This window comes from Alexandromys fortis, unplaced genomic scaffold, assembly GCF_014885135.2.
Source record: "Alexandromys fortis isolate MF-2015 unplaced genomic scaffold, M_Fortis_MF-2015_v1.1 scaffold_13, whole genome shotgun sequence".
Taxonomy (NCBI): Eukaryota; Metazoa; Chordata; class Mammalia; order Rodentia; family Cricetidae; genus Alexandromys; species Alexandromys fortis.
Genome location: NW_026067908.1, coordinates 3,813,309 through 3,838,513, shown reverse-complemented (window position 1 = coordinate 3,838,513; position 25,205 = coordinate 3,813,309). Strand labels below are relative to the sequence as shown.

General features: G+C 44.7%; 2 protein-coding genes across 2 annotated transcripts; both read left to right on the top strand.

Annotated features, from left to right (window-relative positions):
• The first annotated feature begins 559 nt into the window (after positions 1 to 559).
• Txndc12 (thioredoxin domain containing 12) lies at positions 560 to 25,205 on the top strand. Its single transcript, XM_050136258.1, has 7 exons — positions 560 to 787; positions 10,088 to 10,148; positions 16,018 to 16,070; positions 18,877 to 18,950; positions 20,967 to 21,036; positions 22,398 to 22,481; positions 24,480 to 25,205. The coding sequence occupies exons 1-7, from the start codon at positions 691 to 693 to the stop codon at positions 24,557 to 24,559; spliced, it is 519 nt and encodes a 172-aa protein (XP_049992215.1). The 5' UTR covers positions 560 to 690; the 3' UTR covers positions 24,560 to 25,205.
• Kti12 (KTI12 chromatin associated homolog) lies at positions 10,439 to 13,416 on the top strand. The gene has a single exon (XM_050136256.1). It carries the CDS (start codon positions 11,889 to 11,891, stop codon positions 12,954 to 12,956), a length of 1,068 nt encoding a protein of 355 aa, XP_049992213.1. The 5' UTR covers positions 10,439 to 11,888; the 3' UTR covers positions 12,957 to 13,416.

Sequence of the window (25,205 nt, the reverse complement as noted above, 5' to 3'; positions counted from 1 at the left end):
ACCTCATCAATTGTGCAATAACAGGCTTCAAGCATGGTTTTCTTGGAGCTTGCGTCAGTTGATTGCCTCATGCCTGAGTGAAGACGTGCGGATGCGAGGGGAAGAAAAGGTCCAGAGCTTCTCCAAAGTGCATAGCAAAACGCGCTTACTGGGTGGGTTTCTAAGGAATCCCGAGGAGAAATCTAACAATGAAATACTGTAGTCCAGTCTTTTTTAATTTGCACAGTGGGACGGGAAATTCCAAGCCAATGGATGACTTCTCTGTTGTGAGAGGCTGATCTCACAGATAATAATTTGCTTTTCGAATATTTAGTGCAGTGGTCCTTGGGAGGGAAGGGCTAGGCTGGAGGTCAGACGCAATTAACAACGGTTTTCCCGAACTCGGCCCACCTTATGCTGCTGTGTCCCTAGACCTACCAGGATTTAGGGAAAGCAAACTCAAAATGTACTACCCCCATCTTTCTGCGTGATCTGCACCTTTAAGCTTACTACTCCATTTCAAAGCGGACCCCGGAGGCACCGCCCACATCCGTCTAACATCACTTCCTTTAGTGTTTGGGAGAAAGAAAAAAAAGAAAAAGAAATCTGGGAATCCGAGGGGTTGGCCTGAGCGGCGATAGGAGAGCGGACCGGACCTGCTGCTGGGAATCCTGTGTTCTTTCAGTCCGGTGGCCCTGTGCAACTACCACCATGGAGATGTCGCTTCGTTTCGAGGCCACCTGTTTGCTGTGCTGCAGTTTCCTGCTCCTCATCACTTCTTCAGATGGTCGCACTGGGCTTGGAAAGGGTCAGAACTCGTTCTTATCGTTATCTTTACCGACCTCGGGTCCCTTTCTCGTCCTAATACTCTCGCCGAATCTTAGGCCACACCAGATTTCTTTTTATCTTCTTCCTCAGCTGCTCCGGGGGGGATTTCTTGGGGTAGGGAGTACCTACCTGGTGGGAGAGGATTTAAGAGAGGGAAGTTGTACTTGAGGGCGCTCTTAATTCTTGGGTTTGTAGAGATATGGCCCTTAAATTAGGACTAGGCTGTTTAAGAGTCCAACACGTGTAGTATTGGGCGCTTGGGGGAAACTTTCTGGAACTGTCCACCTTTATGCCTGAAGAAATAGGGTCTCTGGTGACTTGTGTGCGTATCAGAGATTACCGCTTGGGTTTGAAGATCTCACCACCCCCAAGACCCAGCTCCCGGCTACCCGGGAGATGCAGAAGAAAGAGCCAAATGAAGGCGAGGTCTTCTGCTAGGTGTCCGACAGTTGTCTCTGGTGTAGCTCAGCTAGTGTGTGGAGGAAACGGACTTTTTTAGATGGAGGCATCAGTGGTTATGAATGAAAGTTAGGCAGTGTGACCCCTCTACTCCATGCTGTTACCTACATCTTTCTAAACTTGAATACCTCCTCGTCAGTTCTCTTTTGAAAGCTGAATTGGCTAACTGGATGAGATGTAAATGGATCCCAACCCTGCTTTGATTATTACTGATCTTACTGTATGGGTTCCTCCTGCCCCTGCTGCTGTGGTGGGGTGTGTGTACGTACGTGTGTGTATTTAGTGTGTGCTGGTACATGGCACCCATGACTAGGCCAGAAGAGGACGCTACGTGTTTGCCTCTTCTGCTTGTTCTCCACTTTGGAGACAGGGTGTCTCATTGAACCTGAGCTCACCATTTAGGTTAGCGTTCCTGTGAGTTCCTGGGATCCCCATCCCCCATGTCTGGGGTTCCGTGCATGAGTTGCCATGCCAGACTTTTATATGGTTACTTAAAATTTGAACCCAAGCCCTCTTGTCTTCACAACTATTCTTATCCTCGGAGCCATCTCCAGGCCCAATCATACTGTTTTTAATTTTAAAAGATTTATTGTGTGTGTGTGTATACGTGTGTCTCTGTGTATGTGTGTGTGTGTATGCATGTGTGTCTGTGTGTGTGCGCATGTGTGTAAATGTATGAATGTATGGTCCAAGTAGGCCAGAAGAGAATGCACTTCCCCGGGAGCTGGAAATACAGGCCTGACATGGGTGTTGGGAACCTCTGGAAGACTAGCATGTACCTTAACTATTGAGCCATTTCTCTATCCTGTTTATTCGTTTGTTGGTTTGGTTTTTCAAGAAAGTTTCTCTGTATAGTCTTGATTGTCCTGGAACTTGCTTTGTAGACTAGTCTGGCCTGGAACTCACAGAGATCTACCTGCCTCTGCTAGGATTAAAGGCACGTGCCACCACTGCCAGGCTGTTGTTTTTGTTTCTTTTTGTTGGTTTGGTTTGGTGTTAGTCTGGCTTTTCGAGACAGTGTCTTTCTGTGTAGCCCTGGCTGTTCTGTATCTTGATCTATCGATCAGGCTGGTCTCGAACTTAGAGATCCTCCTCCCTCTGCCTCCCAGGTGCTGGAATTAAAGTTGTGTACTACCACTACCCGGGCAGTGAGTTTGAGTAGAAATTGAGTAAACCTGTGTTAGTACTGATTTTTGATTACCAATCATATTTTGGTCATTGACTTGGAACTAGAGACGTGGCAATAAAGAGAATAGACCAAGCTCTTGCTTTTGTTGGGTGTGTATTCCAGTCAGAAAGAGGGTGAGAATAGGCTAGGTTATAACAGATTACTGAGAGAATTCAGCTTTTATCTTATAAACTTGTGGTAGAATAAGAAGTTAAGCTGAGGAGGGCAAGGGAGCTGCTGTTGACTTGAGTTAGGAGGGTGAGAAAAAGCTTTTCTAAGGTGATGTGTGGATGTCTAAAGGATGTGATACACAGCGCAGTGAGTCTTATTGGGCAAAATGTTTCAAATATTGGTAATCCTGCTGTAAAAGAGACTGTCCTATGTATAACTTACATATCGATCCTATGGACGTAAGACTATATCATACTTACCCCACCTCAAAAAACAAACAAACAAACAAACAAAAACCCAAGTGCTCCCTGAGGCCGGAGTTCCCAGGATTTCTGACCAGTATTGTTTCTTCTGGGATGTCTAAGGAGCTCCAGCTCTTTCCAGAAGATGCCTTGGCTCTCTGCAGAGAGGAAAGATGGAGTGACCATCCTTCCTACCCTCCTCCAACAGTTTTCATTGTGAAGAGCAAACACAGCAGTGTGGAGTGTGCACACTATACTGGGATTATTAGGCCTAGATTTTAATCTTGGTCAGGTCGTTTAGCCAGCTCTGGTCTTCCCCTGGTGACTATTTATTAAGGGGGAGGTTGGGCTAGAGATGTGTCCTGAGGGCCTTACAGCTCTAACGTCCCAATGTCTGAACACACTGTTCTCTCAAGACTAGAAATCGCAAATGTCTCCCCCTTGAAGAGAAGCGTGACTGGCGGTGACTTCTCCTCTGCTGCCTTCAGGCACTGCTCTGTGCCTTTTTCCTACAGCGACTATTTTCATTCTTACAGTAACTCTGTGAGGTGGGTGATATTTTTCTTGTCATCCCCGTTTCACAGATGAAGACTCTAAAATGAGGCGTTGGGAGTTAAGTGGAGCAGGAAGATGAGACCCAGAGCCCTTGTCCGCACCACTGCGGCCTCCAGTGTAGAGGAGGAAGCTAGCCACTCTCCCGCTCACAAGAGAAATCGATGATTTCAATCTCTGGAATTAAAAGTTGGCACAATAACACTCCATGCCCTGTTTTCAGCCACAGTCATGTCAGGAGACATGTTTTTGTTAGCTATATTTAGCGTTTATGCAAACGATAGAGGTTCTGAGCTGCGATTCCAGCTCAGCTTTCTGACCGCAGACCTCTCATGGCCAGGCTGTTTGTTATTCTACCTTTCAGGTACAGTGTTCCCTGTCTCAGCCTGGCTGCCAGCTCTGACACTTGACCTCTCGTTATTTAGTTTTCACCAGCTGGAGTGTGGGTTGATGCTCTTCTATGTCTTTAACATGGTTTTTAGGACAAAGCTTGGACACGGACATAAATAATGGGTTTGGAAATGGCTTTGCCTGTGTTAGGCATTGTCTCGGGAAAGAGCTGTTGGTGCGGGAGCCTTTAGCTTCCTTTGCAGATACTTGGCATCAACTGTCTTGCGGGCGACACCTTAGGAAACTGGACTGCCTTCAGAGGTTCCGAGCTGCTGTGGCCAGGAGTATGGGTGCTTAAAACTGTCTTTTTCAAGGGGAGAACAAAAGCAAAGCAAAACCCCCTCAGGCGTTGTAGAGCTGAAGCGTTCTCAAGGTGCGTTCCCTGTAAACAGTAGACAGATTTTAAAAACCGCTATGCTTAACAACACATTGTCAGTATTGGTTTTGTTATCATAAGCGCTTACATTTTTCATCTCCTTGCATCTGGGCTGCATTCAGGAGAGCTGGTAACCTCCCGCCTGTCTCTAAGGTTGCTCTTTTAATCTAGCCATTGAAGTTTTTAAAACCTGAGCAAAGAAAAGAGAGGCCTGAGAGAGGGCTCAACAGAAGCGCTTGCTGCACAAGTGTTTCGACTTAGGTTTGACTCCTGGAACCAACACAAAAGCGAAAGTAGAGAATTCACTCCATAAAGTTTTTCTCTGACCTCTACACAGGTGCAATGGCAGGTACTCCCACGTGCACACTTGCACGCATGCAGTAAGGAAGAGAGAGGAAAGATAGAGCAGAAACTACAGTTTACATATGTGCCCTTTCTCCTTCCCGTTTCCTGTATCAGCACTGACACGTTTACTCCAGTTGATATTACAATTCAAGGCTGCCCTGGAACGAGCTCTGTAGACCAGGCTGGCCTCGAACTCACAGAGATCTGCCTGCCTCTGCCTAGGATTAAAGGCGTGTGCCACCACCACCCGGCTACATTTCACTCTTAGTGTATGTTTTGTACATTTTGACAAATGGAATGTCACTATTAGTTTGCCAGAGTTGCCATAGTGAGTACTATAGATCAAGTGGGCCTCTATCTTTATTTTTGTTCGTGTGTGTTCATGCATGTGGAGGCCTGAGGTCAACCTCAGGTATTGTTTTTCAGATGACAAGCCACCTTGTTTTTGAGATAGGGTCACTCTTTGGGACCAGACTTGGCTGACTGGCTAGAAAACTCTAGGGATCCCTGAGTCTTCGCCTCCCCAGCTTTTTTCATGGATTCTGGAGACTGGAGAGGGTCTCATGCTTATGTAGCAGACATTCTACAGACTGAGCACTGCACTGGATGGTTTTAACAACAGAAGTTTATGTTTTAATGATTCTAAAGGCTTGAGACCAAGATCAAGATGTTGGCAGGGGTGGTTTCTGCTTTTATGACCCTCTTTTCTCTACTAACATGGCCTTCCCTGTGTATTTAATCTCTTCCTTCAAGAATTGGTGTCAACTTCATCACTTCTTTAAAGACCATATCTTCAAGTAGTGTCGTATTTTAAGGCACTGAGGATTAGAACCTCAACATAGATAGGGAGAGACATTGTGCACAGTTCAAGCTGTAACACCGGGATCTGACAGTGCACTATAGTGTTACAGAATAGCTTGCTGGTATCGCAAGCCCACATTACGTGTGTTCTGGGGCCCAAACTTTACTGCCTGAGATAGCTCCTCAGCCCCTACATTCTTTGTTTGCTTGTTTGTTTTTGTTGTCTGGTTTTGAAATGGAATTGAACGAATCCAGGCTGCCCTCAAAACTCAAACACACTTAGTATGACTCCAGGAACAACCTTAAACTTATGATCCTCTTGTCTCCACCTCTTGAATGCTGGGATGGCAAATGTACACATGCTACCTTTTCCTGATTTAGATTTGACAGTTTCTTTTGTGATTCCATGAGTTATTTCTCTAAGCACTTCATTTGTAGTTTTTTTTTGTTGTTGTTTTGTTTTCTTTTCTTTTTCGAGACAGGGTTTCTCTGTGGTTTTGGAGCCTGTCCTGGAACTAGCTCTGTAGACCAGGCTGGTCTCGAACTCCCAGAGATCCGCCCGCCTCTGCCTCCTGAGTGCTGGGATTAAAGGCGTGCGCCACCATCGCCCCGGCTTCATTTGTAGTTTTTGTTCTGTTTTGTTTTTAATTCTGTGGTAGATAAGCTAGTATCTAAAGTCCTCATGGTCTAACTCACTCTGCTTCTGATGATGATGATGATGTGTGTATGTGTGTGTGTGTTTAAAGCAATTTGTGGATTTATGGTGGTAAACTCACAATAGTTGTTCATTATTAACTACCTTAGAGCCCTAATTCCTAGGGAAATGTTTCCCTCTAGAAAGGTTTCATATTTACTGAGGGTGGGGGCAGGTAGGGATGAACTGGATTTTGGACCTAGAATTCCTCTAGTTTTCTTTTGTCTCAGGCTCATCTCTAGTTTGCCATATCATAGTAGGTGTTTGCTTTTGGGGCGGGTGACCTCACCTCTGCTTGTCCTTCTGACTTCCGGCTCACTTTGTGTTTGCGGAGAGATTTCCAGTGTTGTAGTGAGTCTACTCTGAAAGTCCGTTTTATCTGGGATGTCATTGTTGTGTGGGTGGGTGCCACTGCAGGCTCTTTAGTCAGGCTTGCTGCCAAAGCAGGACCCCATTGTCCAGGTTTGAGGCGTGTGAGTAGTAATGATAAACCTTCCAGCCCTGGGCATCCTCCTAAATTCACTCTTAGTGATTCACTCACTCATGGGAATCAAACTTTGGACCTTAGGCGGGTGACACTCCCCCTCCCCCTTGGCCCATAGCCCATGCTGTTGACATGGGAAAATGAGGATGATTAGTTCGAATATTGCTCCTGTGTGTTAACACTAGTGAGTTTTTGTTCCCCCGTGGTAGAACACAGATAACAATTAGATTGTAATTCATTTGGGGGAAATAAATTTCTGAAATACAAAGGTAGTGACTGAAAAGGCCCAAGGCTGGATGTGAAGTCCCAGGTTAGCAGCGAGATAACCTGGGCTAACTTGTTGGCTTCCCAGAGCCTCGGCTGTAAAGAAAAGCAAAAGCTACTCCATACACTGATGTTCATATGCTGACTGTGTTAATGTTTTTCTGGTTTTTGTTTGCTATTCAGCAATAAGCTTATGAGAGACAATTATTATAGCGATTTGAATCCTGAGAAAACGGAAATATAGAGAGGGGAAATAGTGAATTATTGTCAAGGTAACATGAGTTGGCTTGTAAAATATGCTGTCCACATGTTAATAATAGCAGATACAAGGAACATCACAGGAGAGAGGGCAAAAAGGGTAAAGGCCAGAGGATGGGAGGGGATGCAGTGAAATGTTGTCTTCTGGACATGACATAGCAGTTGTACTTTGAACTCAGCATCTGTGGCTGTCTGCAGAAGGGTCTCACAAGGCCCCACTCCCCTGTGAGGAGAAAGAACCAGAGTTGCCACAGGACACACCAAGACTGAGTTCGCAGCACAAAGGAGATTTGTTTTGTACCAGATGGACAAAAGGCAGGGAGTAAGAGACAGACAAGAAGTAGATGACAAGAGAGAAGAGGAAAGGGGCCAGGGGGTTGATGTTTGACCTAGAGGTACAAAAGATAGCCTCTGGCTGGAGAGGAGACAGACATGGCCCACAGGCAATGACAGTGTCTAAAGGGAAAAAGGGAAACCCCGTGTTAGGATAAGTTGGTTTGTTTTAATTGGGCATATTAATTAGGATTTTAAATTAAGAATTAATAATTTCCTTACTAATAGAGTCTAAAGGGAACTTTTGATTGCTGGACTTAAATACTTTGATAGCTGGACCTTGGTGGACAGCCTCAGGAGGAGGAAGTGGCCGAATAAGGGAATAGAACTTGGTGATTACCTTCAGGAATGTAACCTATGGCTTAGCAAGGAGGAGAAAGGTGAAAGACAAAACCTGTCAGAGCCCTGTTTACCATGGGTTTGTTAGAGCCCTTCAATAGGTATATAACTTAATGGTTGCTGGAGAAGGCGTCATCCTCAGTGGTATAACCATTAGTAAGGTGCCCTTGCTCAAGTAAATAACCTCCCAGCCAGGCTCATGCATGCAACCCTAACTAAATGGGCACATACACAAATAGGAGGAGGGCTTACTAGGAAGAAGGGCGTTAGTGGGAGGGGAAAGGATAAAAGAGGTAGGTACATGAAATTTGAAAAAATAAATACATTTAAATAAATAGCTATCATTATGATCACTAACATTTTCTGGAGAGAATATAAGATTTTCAAGAACTCTTATGGAGTACTTGCATGTGTACTGCTAAGTGCTAGGGAAACAGGAGTAAGGAACGTGGACACAAATGGTAACGGATGTCTGGGAAATGTGGTGTGTGGGGGGGGGGGGGATGGAGTGGTTTGAGAGCAGGCCCTATCAGAAGACATGCTCTCTGGGCTTTCTGCCTCTGTGCTGAGCTGGAGGCAAGCACGGGGAAGAAAGGCCAAGGTGGACCAATTATGAAAACGCCTGGAGGGGAGAGAGAACAGTGCTCTGGATAAAGAGGCAGAAATGCTTCTGTGTCTTGGGTTTTAAGAAAAGTATAGCCGGCGGTGGTGGTGCACGCCTTTAATCCCAGCACTCGGAAGGCAGAGGCAGGTGGATCTCTGTGAGTTCGAGACCAGCCTGGTCTACAGAGCTAGTCCCAGGACAGGCTCCAAAACCACAGAGAAACCCTGTCTCAAANAAAAAAAAAAAAAAAAAAAAAAAAAAGGTGTAGAGTTAGGTTGCAAAAGTGAGTTGATGTTTCTGTTTGTTTGTTTGTTTTTAAGACAAGGTCTCTTGTTTACTCCAGGCTGACCTTGGAACTCACAAAGATCCAACTGCTCCTCTCCCAGTGTGCTTAGGACTAAGGGTGTGCACCATCACACCCAGCTAGGTTTTTTGTTTTGTTTTATTTGAGATTTTCAAGATGGGGTTTCTCTGTGTAGCCAGGCTGGCCTCCAACTCTTACAGATGTGCCTGCTCTGCCTCCAGAGGGCTGGTATTAAAGGTCTGCGCCACCACTGCCCAGCCAGGTCTTATTTTCTTATTGAAGCCTTTGTAAGCGCTTCTTTTATCCTTGGGACACTAACTCTGAAAATTTTCTTACTAAGCAGTAATGTAATTGAGAAAGATCATGGGGTTCAGGGAGGTGGGTCAGTGGCTAAAAGTGCTTACCACAAGTCTTGTCAAGCTGAGCTCAGTCCCTGGGTGGAAAGAGAGGGACAACTCTTTTTCTTTTCTTTTCTTTTTTTTTTTTTTAGTAAAAAAAAATCTTTTTTTAATTTATAAGGTTGGATTTTTTTTAAGTGGGTTATGGTGGGGAAAGGGAAGAAGGGGAGAAGAGTAGAGAGAGAGATAAACAGGGGGAAGGGAAGAAGTGGGGAGAAGGGAGAGCCAGAAGCTGCTGAGAGAGGGAGGGAGGGAGAGAGAGAGAGAAGAAACAAGGGCCAACTCTTTTTTTTTAATATTTATTTATTACGTATATAATATTCTGTCTGCCTGTATGCCTGCAGGCCAGAAGAGGGCACCAGACCTCTTTACAGATGGTTGTGAGCCACCATGTGGTTGCTGGGAATTGAACTCAGGACCTTTGGTAGAGCAGGCAATGCTCTTAACCTCTGAGCCATCTCTCCAGCCCAAGGGCCAACTCTTGAAGGTTGTCCTCTGACTTCCACAGAGGCTGTGACATATGAATGCCCAGACAAATAAATGAACATAGTTTTAAAAAGAAAAAAAAAATCTGGCTGAATTATAGGAATGACACTTGATGCACTTACATGACCTCATTATCAGTTCCTTATGTCAATATTCAGAGGTAGAAATTAGTGTCTTGACTTTCTAGATGGTAAGATTGGCACTTAGATGGCTTCATTCAACCCCCCCTTACACAATGGGAAGTGGAGTTCCAGATCTTTGTGACTCTAAAGCCGCACCTTGTGTCATTTCAGTGATGTGCTCTCTGTTTGCGCTGTAGGACATTCTCATTTGTTCTTACAGTATTGTTGGCCCAGCATTTCACGTCATTGTTTAATCTCCATGACAATCATTAATTAGAGGTGTCATCTTTATTGAGAGGCATGGAAAAAACAGGCTTGGGGAGTGTGATGATTCATGGTTCATACCCAGAGAACAGTAAGCTAGGTGTTGAGCGCCAGGCTCTTAGCAGAGAAAAGCTGTTTTGTTTTCCTGTTTGTGGCACCATTACAAACGTGCCTCACTTCCTTCTGTGCCTATGCTCTGGATGTTTATAAGGCTCTTTCCTTCTAGGCTTTGGAGATCATATTCACTGGAGGACGTTAGAAGATGGGAAGAAAGAAGCAGCTGCAAGGTAGAAAACGTGGTGTTGTGCCATTGACAGTGACAAAACTTTCTAGCCATTGGCTTAGCATTGCTTTCAGGTGAAGGGCCATGTCAAGGCCCCACAAGAACTAAATAATACTCGGGAGGCAGAGGTAGGCGGATCTCTGTGAGTTCGAGGCCAGCCTGGTCTACAGAGCTAATTCCAGGACAGGCTCCAAAGCTACAGAGAAACCCTGTCTCAAAAAAAGCTCAGCATGTACTGTGTACCGGGTATTAGATAATCTCAACCAACTCATTTAGTTTTCGCATTTCCATGAAGTATGTTCCTTTGGTTGTTTTTTTTTTTTTTTAGCAATATGAAATTAAGCCACTCAACAATTAATTTGTCCAAGATCACAAGTTGGTATAAAGTAGAGGTGAGCATCCAACACCTCTTTAGGTTCTTTAACTACAGAGCCGGTGCTCTCAACCCTAAGTTATACGGCCTACTAACCTAAAGCTAAAATGGTGTTGTGTTTCAGGTCTGTGTACAACAACCCAGAGCACAAGGCCTGGGGGAGGAGGCGGAGGCCGGGAACTGTCAGTTTTACATGGATGGGTTTATTTAGTCTTCACAGCCTCTGAGATTGGTACACCTAGGAAAGAACTGTTACATTTTATAGAACAGAAACCGAGATACAGAAATGTGAAGCTACTGTCCAGTATTTAAACTGCTATTAAATGGCAGAGCCAGGACTTTCATTTCTCTACTAGTGTATTGGAGACTTACTCTGCCCCAAAGTGTGTGTCCTCCATGATATCACAATACCGGCACAGACATGCTCACACTTACACTTCTACACCTACCAAACTAGTAATTGCTGTTCCAGAACAGATCCTACAGCCTCTTGACACTGGGGTCTCAACCTTCTGCAATAGAATTGCCAAATTTAATAATAGAAATAAAAGATGCCCAGCTAAATTTAAATTTTACACAAAGGAAAATAGAATATGTCTATGCAGCTTAATGCGTTTTTAAAAAAATCTTAAATTCAGATTTAATTGGGAAATCTGCATTGTATTTGATAACCTATCCAAGATGAAAATTCCCATTAGTCTTTCAAGTTAAACAAATAATTTGACCCGAGGATATAGTTCAGTGACAGAGTGCCTGCATGAGGCCCTAGCCCAGCACCCTCTCCCAAACAGAGACAAATTCAAATATCAACCAAGTCTTCAACGAGTTTTCTGGGCATCTCTCCACTTCTGTTCTTCAAACAAACATGGCTACCCGTAGCATTTTTTACGGTGTGTGGGCACTTAATTCTTCCAGTTAAGACCCTCAATTTCCTTAGGGGAACAGTTTTATATGTTCATATCATACCATGAAAATATGTTGACGATTGAAATAGTTGTTATGAGTAAACATTTACTAAGAGCTACTAGCTGTAAGAGAAGTCCTGACTAGAGAAGCTTCATTTGTAATTTGCTCTCTGTGTGCTAAATGTGGTGCTAGTAATTTTGTGGAATGCCCATTAAATCCTAATTAATGGGCATCTTTGGGGCCAGGGCAATCATATTTTCTTAGACCTATAACATGTGGTGTAAATAACTGATGCCATCTAATCTCCGTGTCTTTCTGAGAATTTTGGTCCTTGAACTGGTTGGTTTGGCATTCCCGTTTCCATAGAAACAAGCGCACTTGTAAGAAAACAGGACGTTCGGGTTTCACTTCCGGTTCACGCCGGAAGTTGACTCGACCGTCCGCACATGGGTGGCCCTAGGGAAGATGCCGCTCGTGGTGTTTTGCGGGTTGCCGTCGAGCGGCAAGAGCCAGCGGACCGAAGAGCTACGCCGGGCGCTGGCCGACGAGGGCCGCACGGTGTACGTGGTGGACGACGCCTCGGTGCTGGGCGATCAGGACGCGACGGTGAGGGCGTACGGCGACCCTGCCGGTGAGAAGGCGCTGCGTGCGGCGTTGCGGGCCGCGGTGGAGCGGCGCTTGAGCCGGCAGGACGTGGTCATCCTGGACTCCCTCAACTACATCAAGGGCTTCCGCTACGAGCTGTACTGCCTCGCGCGGGCCGCGCGCACCCCGCTCTGCCTGGTTTACTGCATACGCCCGGTCTGGCCGAGCTCTAGACCTCAGGGTGCTGAGACCGCTGAGAACCGCGACCCGGCGGCTGTCAGTGTGAGCTGGAGGCCGCGCGCCGCGGAGGGCGAGAAACCTCGGGTGGCCGGCGCCGTGGGGGAACAGCGTCCCGCCAGCCTGTTAGAAAATGGGGCGGCCCTGCCGGCCCTCCGCAGGGAACTGGATCCGGAGGAAATCCTGCCATCAAGTCCTCCAGCGGGTGTAACTCCGGAATCCGAGAAATCTGCGAAGCCTGCTTCCAGTGCCTTTCCTCCCGAACTTCTGGAGTCCTTAGCGCAGCGCTTTGAGGCTCCTGATTCTCGGAACCGCTGGGATCGACCTTTGTTCACCGTGGTGGGCTTTGAAGAGCCATTGCCCCTGGCTGAGATCCGATCTGCACTGTTCGAGAACCGGGCACCCCCGCCCCATCAGTCTACGCAGTCCCAGCCCCTGTCCTCTGGCAACTTTCTGCACCAGCTGGATCAGGCCACGAACCAGGTGTTGTGTGCCGTGATGGAAGCACAGAAGGGCGCCGTACCCGGAGATGTGTTAACACTTCCTGGTACCACGGAGCACCTCCTGTTTACCCGGCCCTTGACCATGGGGGAACTGAGTCGTCTCCGTCGCCAGTTTATTTCCTACACAAAAATGCATCCCAACAACGAGAACCTACCTCAGCTGTCCAATATGTTTCTAAAGTATCTGAGCCAAAATTTGCCCCAATAGAGGCACTGGGAGGCGGCGATGGTTCCTGTCTAAATTGCACTGTACTTTGTCCAGGAAGAATAGTGTGAAGGTCTACAGAGCCTACTGTACTAGGGTTGCTAGGGTTGGCTGCCTCAATTTCCTGGCCACAGCTGTGCGCGTCACGCCTGTGTGTATAGCATAAGCTAAGGCATAGGAGTAGTAGCTCCAGAAATCTCAGGTGGGCAGTTTTTCTTTGGTTGGACTCTGTCTGGGGATATTACATCTGGATGGAGGAGAATTGTTTTAAGTCAACTGTGAGTAGAAGACGAAGATGATACAGTTTTGTAAGGCCCTTTCATACTACATATATATTTGAGTATAGTACTTCTTGCTTTCTATCCTGCATCATGGAACACAGATATGTTTTTTGTTCTGGGGAAACTGATATTTGTATAAGACAACCATTAGTTATTTCCTCTAATAAAAGTTTTCAAAGTTGTCTGCTGGACTCTTAATGTAATTTAATGTTCTCACCGTAACTTAGTACTTTACATGAGTCGTGGCATATCTTTGGCTGATAGTGTTTTTTATATGAGAGGCTCAATTGCTTGGTCTTTATATTTTGACACCTTCCATAGCAATTGTGCTTCATCGTATATTTCGAGGCAAGCATCACTAATCTTAATTTTGTTGGTAACAGACAGTAAATACTGGATTCCTGTTATCCGTTATCCATATGATTTTTCAGACTTGTTTGTGTGGAATGCTTAATTGGATGAAGGGTGGCCGTCACAGAGCCTGTGGAGGATTAACTAGCTGCTGGGAGAAGGTGCTTTTGGGAGACTGTAGAAAAGTTAGTATTTGAAACGTAGCTGTAGAAAAATGATCAGCAAACGTGTTCTGTCTAGATGACTCTTGTAAATGAAGGACACTGCAACGTCCAAAAAGAACACTGGTTTGGGAATCAGTCTTTTTGTTAGCTTATAAATGGCAGAACTTAAGTTTCATGTGGTCAGTTAATATCGGGAGTCTTGATCTTTCTGGGTGGGGCTGGGGATTGAACCCAGAACCTTGTACAAGATGGGCAAGTGCTCTACCATTGAACTACATCACAGATTAATGTTTTCATTTCTATGAGACCATTAACAGTATCCACCCTAGATAAGTGTGTTGGAGTATGCTTATAATCCTAGCACTCAGGAGACTGAGGCAGGAGGATTGCCATGAGTTTAGGCCAGTTCAGGTTACAGAGTCAGAGACCCTGAATCTAAAGTAAAATCACGATGAGATGGCCAGTCATGCATCCAAGCCTAACAAACAGTCCAACTTCAATCCCCAGGACTTACACCATGAAAGGAGAGGACCTCTGATCTCCAGTGTACTTGCTCTCTCCCTTCCTTGCTTGCTTGGTCTTCCTTCCTACCTGGAGCGTGCAAGGCCGCGCACACTGAAATAAACAGAATTATTACGCCAGGTGGTGGTGGCACACGCCTTTAATTCCAGCACTCAGAGGCAGGCAGATCTCTGAGTTCAAGGTCAGCCTGAATATAATTATGTTCCACACTCCAGGAAATTATTTATTGGGGTGGAGGTCTCACTATGAACCCTTAGTTGGCCTGCAACTCATTATTTAGACCAAACTAGTATTCAGATTCAGAGATCAGCCTCCAGACTGCTGGCATTAAAGCCATGTGTCATGATGCCTGGCTCATAATTGTAATTTTTAAAGTTTCTCCCCTAGGGTTTGTGGGGCTGTGTAGTTTAATGCATCATAGTTATGGTCACTTACATCCTGCCATCTACGTACACTTGTCCTTCTCATGTGGTTTATAAGCCTTTACAGACACCAAAGTCAGAAGTCAGTCCATTCAGATTCTCAGTGTTGGACTCTAGCGTCCAAACACCGAGGAGGAGTCGCCCCCAGAGACCATCTCATACACTACAGCCGATGCAAAAGCATGAGGATTTTATTAATTCTGTCATGACAGGGTCCCCCAGCATTCGGGAAGCCGAGGGACCTCGAATAGCGGGTACAGTCTACTTTTAAAGGGGCCACAGAAGCAAGGGGGGTTGTTCTTTGACTATTCTGATTGGCTTATTTGAAAGGGCTATTACCAATAATTGACTGGAGAGCTGTTGCCAGATCAGATGAGGTAAGAGGTCATTTTGACCCCGTTTCCCAGGGGACCAAACCAAAGCATACCTTTATGGGTAATTGTTCAGGAACTGAGTATGTGCGAGTGTAGCTGTTAGGTCTTTGGTTCCCAGGGGAGGAGGGGAAGCACTATGGCACAGAGGCTGAGAGGATTCAAATTGTCAAAAATGGCTTCAGGATTGTCTTAAAGTCTTACATCAGTACGCCTGAGGTGAGGTAGATGGTAACCTAACGCTTACTAATCATGTACAATAGCACTGGTACATAGTGAATACTGGGTGCTTGATGTCAGTGATACTGTATGTGTTGGATATAGGGGAGGTAAAGACAGCTGAGAACACCTTGTCTCAGGAATTCTAGGTGTAATAGAGAAGCATTTTACCCACTGAACCATCTCCCTCACCCTATTGATAATTTGTTTTATTTTCGAGACAGGGTTTCTCTAGCTTTGGAGCCTGTCCTGGAAACTGGAAACTACCTCTTTTAGACCAGGCTGGACTTGAACTCACAGAAATTCGTCTGCCTCTGCCTGGCTGGGATTAAAGGCGTGCACCACCACCGCCCAGCTCCTATCGATAATTTTTTTCATATCAATAATTTTGTATCCTTATTTTATACTTAGCATATTAATGGAAGGTCTTTATTTACATTTTCAGCTATTATGTAATAATCACTTTGAGATACAGAAACATTCAAAATATAATCTGATGTTTTTCTCCTAGTCCACCTTTTTTGTTTCTACTTTTAAAGTCCAACTGCAGAATTTATGGAAACAGAATTTACAGTAGTTTTTTTCTCATATCATCCATTAAATAGTTGAATTATTTTACAGTTGAAACCATACAACAGAAACATTTCTATGCAGTACTCTGACTCAGTGAACTGCTGGTTTTGTTAGCATGCTTTTGAGGGATTCTACTAGAATTTAATTTCTTTGTTTTTAAGTGGCTTGCCGCTGATGGTGATCATCCATAAATCTTGGTGTGGAGCTTGCAAAGGTAAGTACAGTTGTTCCCCCCTGACGTTAGGCTTGAGATGTCAACATGTTAGTGTTGGTGCTGCCAGAGCACTGCTGATTGCTGTGAGCAATACCAAAGAAATTCGACGGGGGATGGGAAGAGTAAGATGCAGTTACGTGGTGTATGGCATTAAGTGTGTTAATATTTCGGGCAGTACATCTAAGCAGAAGCTGGAATTCTGTACAGAGGGGTATAAATGGTTTAGGGAAGGAGAGAAGCAATCGGAACTGGAGGATACTTGCCTGTGGCATGTATTCTTTCTTCCTGCCATGTTTAGAAAGAAGTACAGTTGGGCATGGCAGCTTCCGGTAATCCTTTGTTCAGGAAGCTGAACAGAAGCATTGGCACAAATTAGAGGGCACCTTGGACAACAGAGTGAATCCCTGTCTCAAAAATAAGATAAATAAGAAGAGTGTACAAGCCAAGTGCTATGCATGCCTGTAATCCTAGACCCTGGGAACCTGACGCAGGAGGATCAGAAATACAAGGATAGCATGAGTTCCACTGAAAGACCCTGTTTTTTCTTTTCTTAAGCTTTTAAAATTTTCATTGAGTTTTCTTTAGTACCCATTTTATTTGTTTATATCTTATTTTATGCATGGGTGTTTTAGCTGCATGCATGTGCGTGTACCACACTTGTGCTTAGTGCCTTCAGAGAACACAAGAGAGTAGATTCCCAGGAACTGAACCACCCTGTGGATCCTGGGAATCAAACTCGGGTCTCTGCAAGAGCAGTGAGGGTTCTTAACCACTAACCATCGCTCTGTCCCAGCATTTTATTTGTATTTATTGTATGGGTGTTTTGTTTTGTTTTGTTTTGTTTTGAGACAGGGTCTCGTGTAGCCCAGGCTACTCTAGATCTTCTGCCAGGGTACTGTGCATACTGAACAAGCACTTTACTAACTGAGCTCCACTCCCAGCCCAAGAGACCCATAACAACAACAAAAACAAAATATAAAAACTTAGAGGTGGTGTTGGCCTCCTTATTCCAACCTGAGAACTCCAGTGAGGTCCGGGATAGCCTAGGTCTCAGTGTGAGGGTCAATGCCCCGCCCCCCCAGCAGCTACTAACATTATGGTTCCTTTTTCAATAGAAATTAAATTGAAATATAACTAAAAAGTAAACTGTGGGAGCCGTGAGATGGCTTATTAAGTAAAGACACTTGCTGCACAAGTCTGGCATCATGGGTTTGATTCCTGGAACCCATGTAAAGATGGAACCGACTCTACATAGTTGTCTTCTGACCTCCATGTGTGCTATATGGCACATACATACATACACATACACACATACATATATTTATATAATATATAATTTATATATACACATATTTACAGTGTGGCTGTCAGAGTACAACTGTGGGAGTCCATTCTTCTGCCATGTGGGCTACAGGGATTGGACTTAGGTCATCAGGAGTGCAGTGGGCATCCGTACCCACTGAGACATCTCTTCAGCTCATAAGTTTTTTTTTTTTTTTGCTGAGACAGGGTCTCACTGTTTAGCCCTGGCTATACCAGAACTTGCTACGTAGACCAGGCTGTCCTCAGCCTGACAGATCCTTCTGTTGTGTCCTTGATTAAAGACTTGTGCTGCCATTCCCAACCCCCCATTGTTCTCATCTCATAAATGAGAGTTCCCAGTTGGGGTCACATCACAGTGCAAGTGCTAGAAGCAGGGTGAGCATCTAGGTGCCCAGTTCTTGTTTTATGATTGCATTTTTTTAAAATTGTTTTTATTACTAATTAGTGTTGTTTGAGACATGTCTCATTGGGTGGTCATGGCTGGCCTGGAACTTGCTCTGTAGAAAAGGGTGGCCTGGAACTCAGAGAAATCCACCTATCTCTGAGTCCAGAACTCTGAAAATAAAGCCATTATGCCCGGCTTTTTTCTTTTTCTTTTTATCTTTTTTTGAAACAGGTCTTGCTATGTTACACAGGTTGGTCTTAAACTCAAGTAGTTCAAGTTACCCTTCTGCCTCCATCTCCCCAGTAGCTGGTCTACAATTATTGTGCATTCTGGGGTTTTTGTTTATATTGTTTGTTTTTAATTTTAATTGTTTTTTGTTTTAATTGTGTTTGTGCATGTTGAGACATGTACATTTATTTGTGTGCATGTGGAGACTGGAGATCAGCTTTGAATTTTTTTCCAACTGGTTTCCATGTTTACAATTTCATTTTATTTATTATTGTGTATGTGCTCACGTCGTGTGTGGGTGAATGCCAGAAGACAACTCTGATGTTCGGTTTTCTCCTTCTACCTTTTCATAGATTCTGGGGATCAAAGTCAGGTTACCAGGCTTGCACAGCTGGGCCTTATTGCTAGTCCCAACTTTGTTTTTTTGAGGCGAGGTCTCTCAAGGGAATCTGGAGCTACCAGATTAGGTGATGCTGGCTCAGCCAGTCCCAGAGATCCACTTATTGCTGCCTCCTGGAGGCTGCAACTTCAAGTGCATGCTACTGTGCAGTGCTGTTCGTGAGTGCGGGGAATTGAACTTAGGCCCTCAGGGCTTAAATGCAGCGCTTTACAGACTAGGCCATCTCCCATCCCTCAATGCTAGGTTTTTAGATTTATCTATCTATCTATCTATCTATCTATCTATCTATCTATCTATCTATCATCTATCTATCTATTTATTTTGTTTTTAGATTTAAAAGTTTTAGTTATATGAGTTAGGTTAGTGAATACCTGACCTATCAATGGGAATTAGTGATGTTTATACTTATTAGTGTTTGGGTATAATAATGTCTCCTTCATTGTGAAATCTTTTCATTTTTTTCTCCCTAGCTTTAAAACCCAAATTTGCAGAATCTACAGAAATTTCAGAACTGTCCCATAACTTTGTTATGGTAAATCTGGAGGTAAGACTTCAAGAGTTTCCCCTCCCCACGTTCCCTGTGATCTTAAGGTATTGTTTTAGATTAGGTATAATGTGATCTGGGTAGAACTGTTGTTTTTCTCTTGACTACTAAGGCTTACATGAAAGATGTATTAGATAAGCCATCCAGCATTCAGAGAGGAGGCAGGAATGGAGAATTTGAATAAGTTCCTAAAATTTGGAGTCTTTTCATCCTTAGCGTTTGACTGTGATAGATTTTAAATTTTCATATAGCTCTTCTATAGATGGTCATTTGAGAGACTACAACTTCTGAAAATTGTGACTCAGCTGAGCACCTACTACCTGCTTGGCTGAGTTAGCCTTTCCTGTGCAACCTTCCCGTTTCCTCATGGAGGCAAACGTACCTGATACAGAATTCAGGTCTTGTGGTCCTGAATCTTAGACTATAAAGTCTTAGGCTTAGAAGGGATTGTTTAGAGGTGGGGCAGTGATGGTGCACACCGTTAATCCCAGCATTCGGGAGGCAGAGGCAGAGGCAGGCAGATCTCTGTGAGTTCGAGGTGAGCCTGGTCTATGAGAGCTAGTTCCAGAACAGGCTCCAAAACTACACAGAGAAACCCTGTCTTGAAAAACAAACAAATAAATAAAACAAAAACAACAACATCAAAAAAAAAATCCCCAAAACCTAGAAGGGATTGTTTAGGTCATTGCTATTGTTCCCATCTCATAGAAAGGCCTGAAATCAAGTGTGTGATTTTGTCAAACTCCTAAGAGCCTAATACACGAGAAAATACTGTGAGCAAGGTGTGCTCCCTTCTGGCCATACTCTTCAAGTGTGGCACCATGTAGCACTTTATCATGATGCTTCCAGACGTGAGTTTCTTTAAAGAGATTGTTTGCTTAAACATAGGTCCAGCAATCTTCTGAACATGTAAAGAGGCAACATTGAAGCATCAAGCATGTAGTTAATGGATAGCCCACTGCTAATTAAAGCAGTTTAAATAAATGCTATGTTTTTTAAATATACAATTTATTTTTATTTTGTGTTCATTTTTTTTTTTTTTCTCTCATGTATGTCTGTGTGAGGGTGTCAGAGGCCCTGGAACTGGAGTTGCAGACAAGTGTGAGCTGCCATGTGGGTGCTGGGTCCTCTGGAAGAGCAGCCAGTGCTCCAGCCCCCATAAATGACCCTGTTTAATCCCTGTAATGGGAACCTTGCTGTTTATTTCCCTTGAACACTATCTCCTTACTTTCTGGGGTAAACTGGGTTTTCTCACTCAAAGAGGACAAGAGGTCTCCAGTGAATTCCCAGCTTCAGGAAATGCAGTCACGGTGCCACATTATCCACTCATTCAGGAAGTTCTGTGTGCGAGTCAGTGATAGCGGACTGAGAGTGCACGGAGAACAAAAGAGTTCCCTCCCCGGAGTAACATTCTAGCACAGGAAAACAAGCAAAGTAAAATACATCAGATGCTGTTTAAAGCTATAGCCGAAAGCTAAGGGCAAAAGAGATAAGATTATTAACAATTTAAAATAGGCATCTAGGAAAGAAAATTATATTTGACCAAAACTGAGAAGCAGAAAAGGGATGAGCCTGGTGGACGGTGGGGAAGTGTGCCCAGGCAGAGCGAGTCCAGAACCCCAAGTTATGAGTGTGTCGGGTTTGTTGAGTGACGGTAATAAGTAGATTAATGTGGCTAAAGATGCCTGAACAAGGTAGAACGTGAAGTTTAAGAAATTCTAGGGGAACCAGTTGGTGGTGGCGCACACTTTTAATCTCAGCACCTGGGAGGCAGAGGCAGGCGGGTCTCAGTGAGTTCGAGGCCAGCCTGGTCTACAAAGCAAGTTCCAGGACAGCCAGGACTATTATACAGAGAAACCCTGTTGAAAAACCATAAAGAAAAAGAATAGAAGAAGTTCAAGGGGGACATGGGCGGGTCACATAGAGCCCCCTGGCCTGAGCAAGCCTGGAATCCTCTGGAAGGCTTTAAGGAGAGGAAGAATATGTTCTCATCTAACGATTATTTAATCTTAACAGGATGAAGAGGAACCCAAGGATGAAGATTTCAGCCCTGATGGGGGTTATATTCCACGCATCCTTTTCTTGGGTAAGGCAAACGAACTTCTTGGGTGACCCAGGATAAGAAGTTGATAGAGAGAAATGTTAATCATTGGAATTACACTGATGACCAACCAGAGTGTCCAAGAATAAGGGACCTGGGGCAGGGCAAGGTGCTGCATGCCTACTTTGGAGGATGATGTGTTTGAGGCTGTTCAAGGCTACAGAGAGATCTTGAGGTAGTGGTGGTGGGAAGAATATGAATAAGAATGAATAAACTTTTCCCCTAGATAACTGCTTTTATAGGGAAGCACAAAGAGTATGACCTCCACCAAGTCATTCATAGTCATTAGGACATCGCCCCATATCAAAGGCACTGCTAGGATAGATAGTTTCCACCCCTGGGTCTGTGTGCAGCAGCCAGTGGAATAGCACTACCGGGCAGGTGTCTTTCAACATTTTTGTTTGTTTTGTTTTTTAAAGACAGGGTTTCTCTGTGTAACAGCCTTCACTGTCCTGGAACTTGCATGGTAGGCCAGTCTGGCCTGGAACTCAGCCACACCTAATTCTACTTCTGTCTCCCAGGTGCTGGGACAGGTGTGCACTACTACACCCAGCTTTGTCTTTCCACCTTTCTACAGTAGTAGCTAGTAGCGCACAGCTGTGGTCCCAGCTCTGGAAGGCAGAGACTGGAGGGTCAGGAATTCAAGGCTAGCCTCCACTGGAAATTTGAGCTAGGTGGTGGTGGTGCAGGCTTTTAGTCCTAGCCCTGAGAGACAGAAGCAGGGAAATCTCTGTGAGTTTGAGGCCAACCTGGTCTAAGTTCCAGGACAATCAGGGTTACACACAGAGAAATCCTGTCTCAAAGGAACAAAAACAAACCAAAAAAACCATAGGAAGTTTAAGGCCATCTCAGAATACATTAAACCCCATCTCAAAAAAAAATCCAAAAATTGATATACCGAAATTTTTTTTGCCAGATTTAATGAATGATATAAATAAAGAAATGTATAATTCTTGGGGGGGTGGGGAGGTAGGTGAAAGGAATGGGAGGAGGGAAGGGAGTGGAGACTTAGATTGGTATGTACAATGAAAAAGGATGGTCTGCTTTCTTTAAAAAAAAAAAAAGGAAAAAATGAAAAAAAAAGAAATGTATAATTCTGTCTTTATCAAGCAAAAAGAACACTCCAGGAAGGGAATAGCATTTGCCAAGGTACAGGATGGAAATGGTTAGCTATGTTCAAAGAGGCACATCGATTTTTTTTTTTTTTTTTTTTACGATTATAGCATGAAATTCCAAAGGAGGGTGGTGACATAATGAACTGCAGAGCTGGGTCTTGTCTCCTGAGGGCCTAGTGTACCAAAAGGTGTTGGAATTACTGCAACTCTCTCCCCATTTGTCTTCGACAGATCCCAGTGGCAAGGTGCGTCCTGAGATCATCAATGAGGGCGGAAACCCCAGCTACAAATATTTCTACGCCAGTGCCGAGCAAGGTGCGGTTCTGAGGGGTGGGAGGCAGAATGGTTGAGCCCAGGCAAGGTCTGGGACAGGAGTCCATCTCCGTAAGCCTGTCGGCTAACCATCTCCCACAGGACTAGCTTTTGGCGAGATTCTATAGCAGATACAACTGAAAGATAAAACCGAGCCTTTCCCCAGCTGCTTAGACTCCAGTGGGAGAGCTAATGACTGGCTAAAAGCTGACGGACCAAAGCTTATAGAGGTCCTTACTGGCTCCTGGCCTCGGTTAATAAGTCAGAGCTGGATTTGGTTTGTTTTGGTTTTCCATTGTGCCTGTACTGTTCTTGTAAGAATCTAAAGGATAAGGAATACAAGTCAAAGCAGTTTCATAGATATTAAACAAAATGGACAGACAATATACGAATTTGTCTGGCTCTGGCAAGATGGCTCGGTGGGTAAAGGCACCTGCTGCCAGACTGGACGACCTAAGTTCAAAGGAGAGAACTGACTCTTGCTAGTTGTCCACTGATCTTTCCACAGGTGCTGTTGTATATTAGTGCTATTACACACATGCTCAAAATAAAAAATGTATAATGTGTCCCTAGAAAGACACAAAGACTATTCACACCATGAAGATGAACGTGAATGGAGTATGACTTGCTAGAAATAGGTAGCTTGCGTGCAAAGAGTGATTTGTAGTCAGCATATAACAGGCAGAGGGAATAGCATTAGGGCATTAGCACAGAGCGAAGGAAGGCTGACGCGTCTGCCTCTCTTTTTGGTCTCTTGGTTCTGGAGCACTGTCATTCTAGGGTTGGAATTGATGTCCTGTGTTGTCACTGTGTTCCCTCTCCCACCACCACCTTTAAAGGGTAGTTCCTGGCTAAGTTGCCATGGTATCACCTATTGTTAGACTACCAAGTCACTGATCACATCGTATTTGTCCTTGGAACTCTTATTCCTAGAGTGGAAAAGGGAAAAGACAGAGCGTTGTCCTGTGGGTAAGGAGGATGCACCCACCTTAACAGTGCAGGAACCTGGAAATGGCGTTAGATGCAGACTTTCCACACAGAGAAGGGCAGTGGGGCTTTGAGTCCTAAACTCGTGTCTCTCAAGATTCACCTCCTGTTTAGACTATGCAATTGCTTTTGTCTTCTCCACACTAACACAGTCCAAAGGTAAGCAAGCACAAGGCTTTTCCTGGAGTCCTCACAGCTGAGTTGGCATGAGACTGGAAACATTCAAACCTGGCTATACCAAAAGCATAAGTAACACATAAAGGGAAAAGCTAACTATATTAGCTACTTTAATGAGCATATATGGGTTTCCAAGAGTCCCAAGACAGACTGGCTCAGCCCAGCTCCTCCCTTGCCATTTTAGAGCTGCCACTCAAGGGCACTGACGTCACTGCCCTCCTGGAAGTGCAAATGAGTGCTTAGGAGGGATTCCAGAGATGCACAAGGCACGTTGTCCGCCTCTGTCTTTCCTTTCTTCCCCTACAAACCTGGCTTCTTCCATTGTAGTTGGTTAATAGTAAAAATGACAAGCCCTTCAGTAAAGATCCTAAGATCGTTTCCTCTCATGGTGTGCACATGCGTGCGTGTTTACTCACACCTCATCTCTCTCCAGGGAATGAGGTGAATGCAGCAGTCATTCCAAAGGCGTTGGGTGGTGGGGCAGGGCAGCAGGAGGGTGTTCCCTCTTCCCTGAGTGTCACGTGAGCATGTGCAGTCACGAAGGGGTCAACAGAATGCTAGAAGGCTAACCAAAGTAATGACTAGCATGTCTATAGATCTTACTAGTTTATGAAACACTTGTATTGCTTAATTTCCGCAACAGTCAGATGTCAGCATTCTCTCACTTTGTAAACAGGAAGGGAAAAGAAAGACATGATAGGGCTGAAATCCAGAAGCAGATCTCGAGTCCAGGTCTTAGGCTCTTCTCAGATCTCTTCGAAAACATTTGAAGTCTGTTGTGCCATGTCAGGTACTAACGACGGCCCATACTCACCCTGTCCCTTACCTCTCTTCCAGTTGTTCAGGGCATGAAGGAAGCTCAGGAGAGGCTGACAGGTGACGCCTTCAGAGAGAAACACCTTCAAGATGAGCTGTGACATGAAGGAGTGTTCTGGAAGAAAAGCAGCAGGAATCCTGAGGAATCACCCAGAACAGTTGAACCACCAGGAAACCGAGCTTCTACCTACACTGGCAGGAGCTCTCACTGTGGAAGAGGCTTGCTGCTGAAGCGGGTCCGTGCGTCCAGCAGCATGGCCATGTCTTCTGCTCCCTCTCTCCTAAATAGCCATTCCTTTGAATGTAAAGGATGAAACTGGTACAAAACTTGAGCCACTTGGAGATTTGCTCCACGTCAGTATTTGCCTCCTCGCCCGTTCCCTCCTGCTGTGCTCATGCTGAAGTGCACGGAGATGGGAAGTAGCTTTTCTATAGTGTTTTTTAAGACGTCATTCTCCTTTTCTCTTGGTGATCATCCTGGGCTTCTTCCTCAACTCCTGTGGCCTTCCTTCTCTGTGCAGGCCTCCCTGCTCGCACGAATGTGTGTCACGATCGGCCGTGTGCTGGGACTCAGCCCCAGCTGGAAGCATGCTTTCCCCGTTGCTGTTAGAGAAACCCAAACCTTCAAGCCCTGAGTGGAGCCATTTTGTCAATTCATCAACTGTATTTTTGTACTGGGGTTAAAACAAAAAGAAAAGATAAGATATTAATTATTTCACTAAGCTTTAATAAAACTTTAAACAGAAA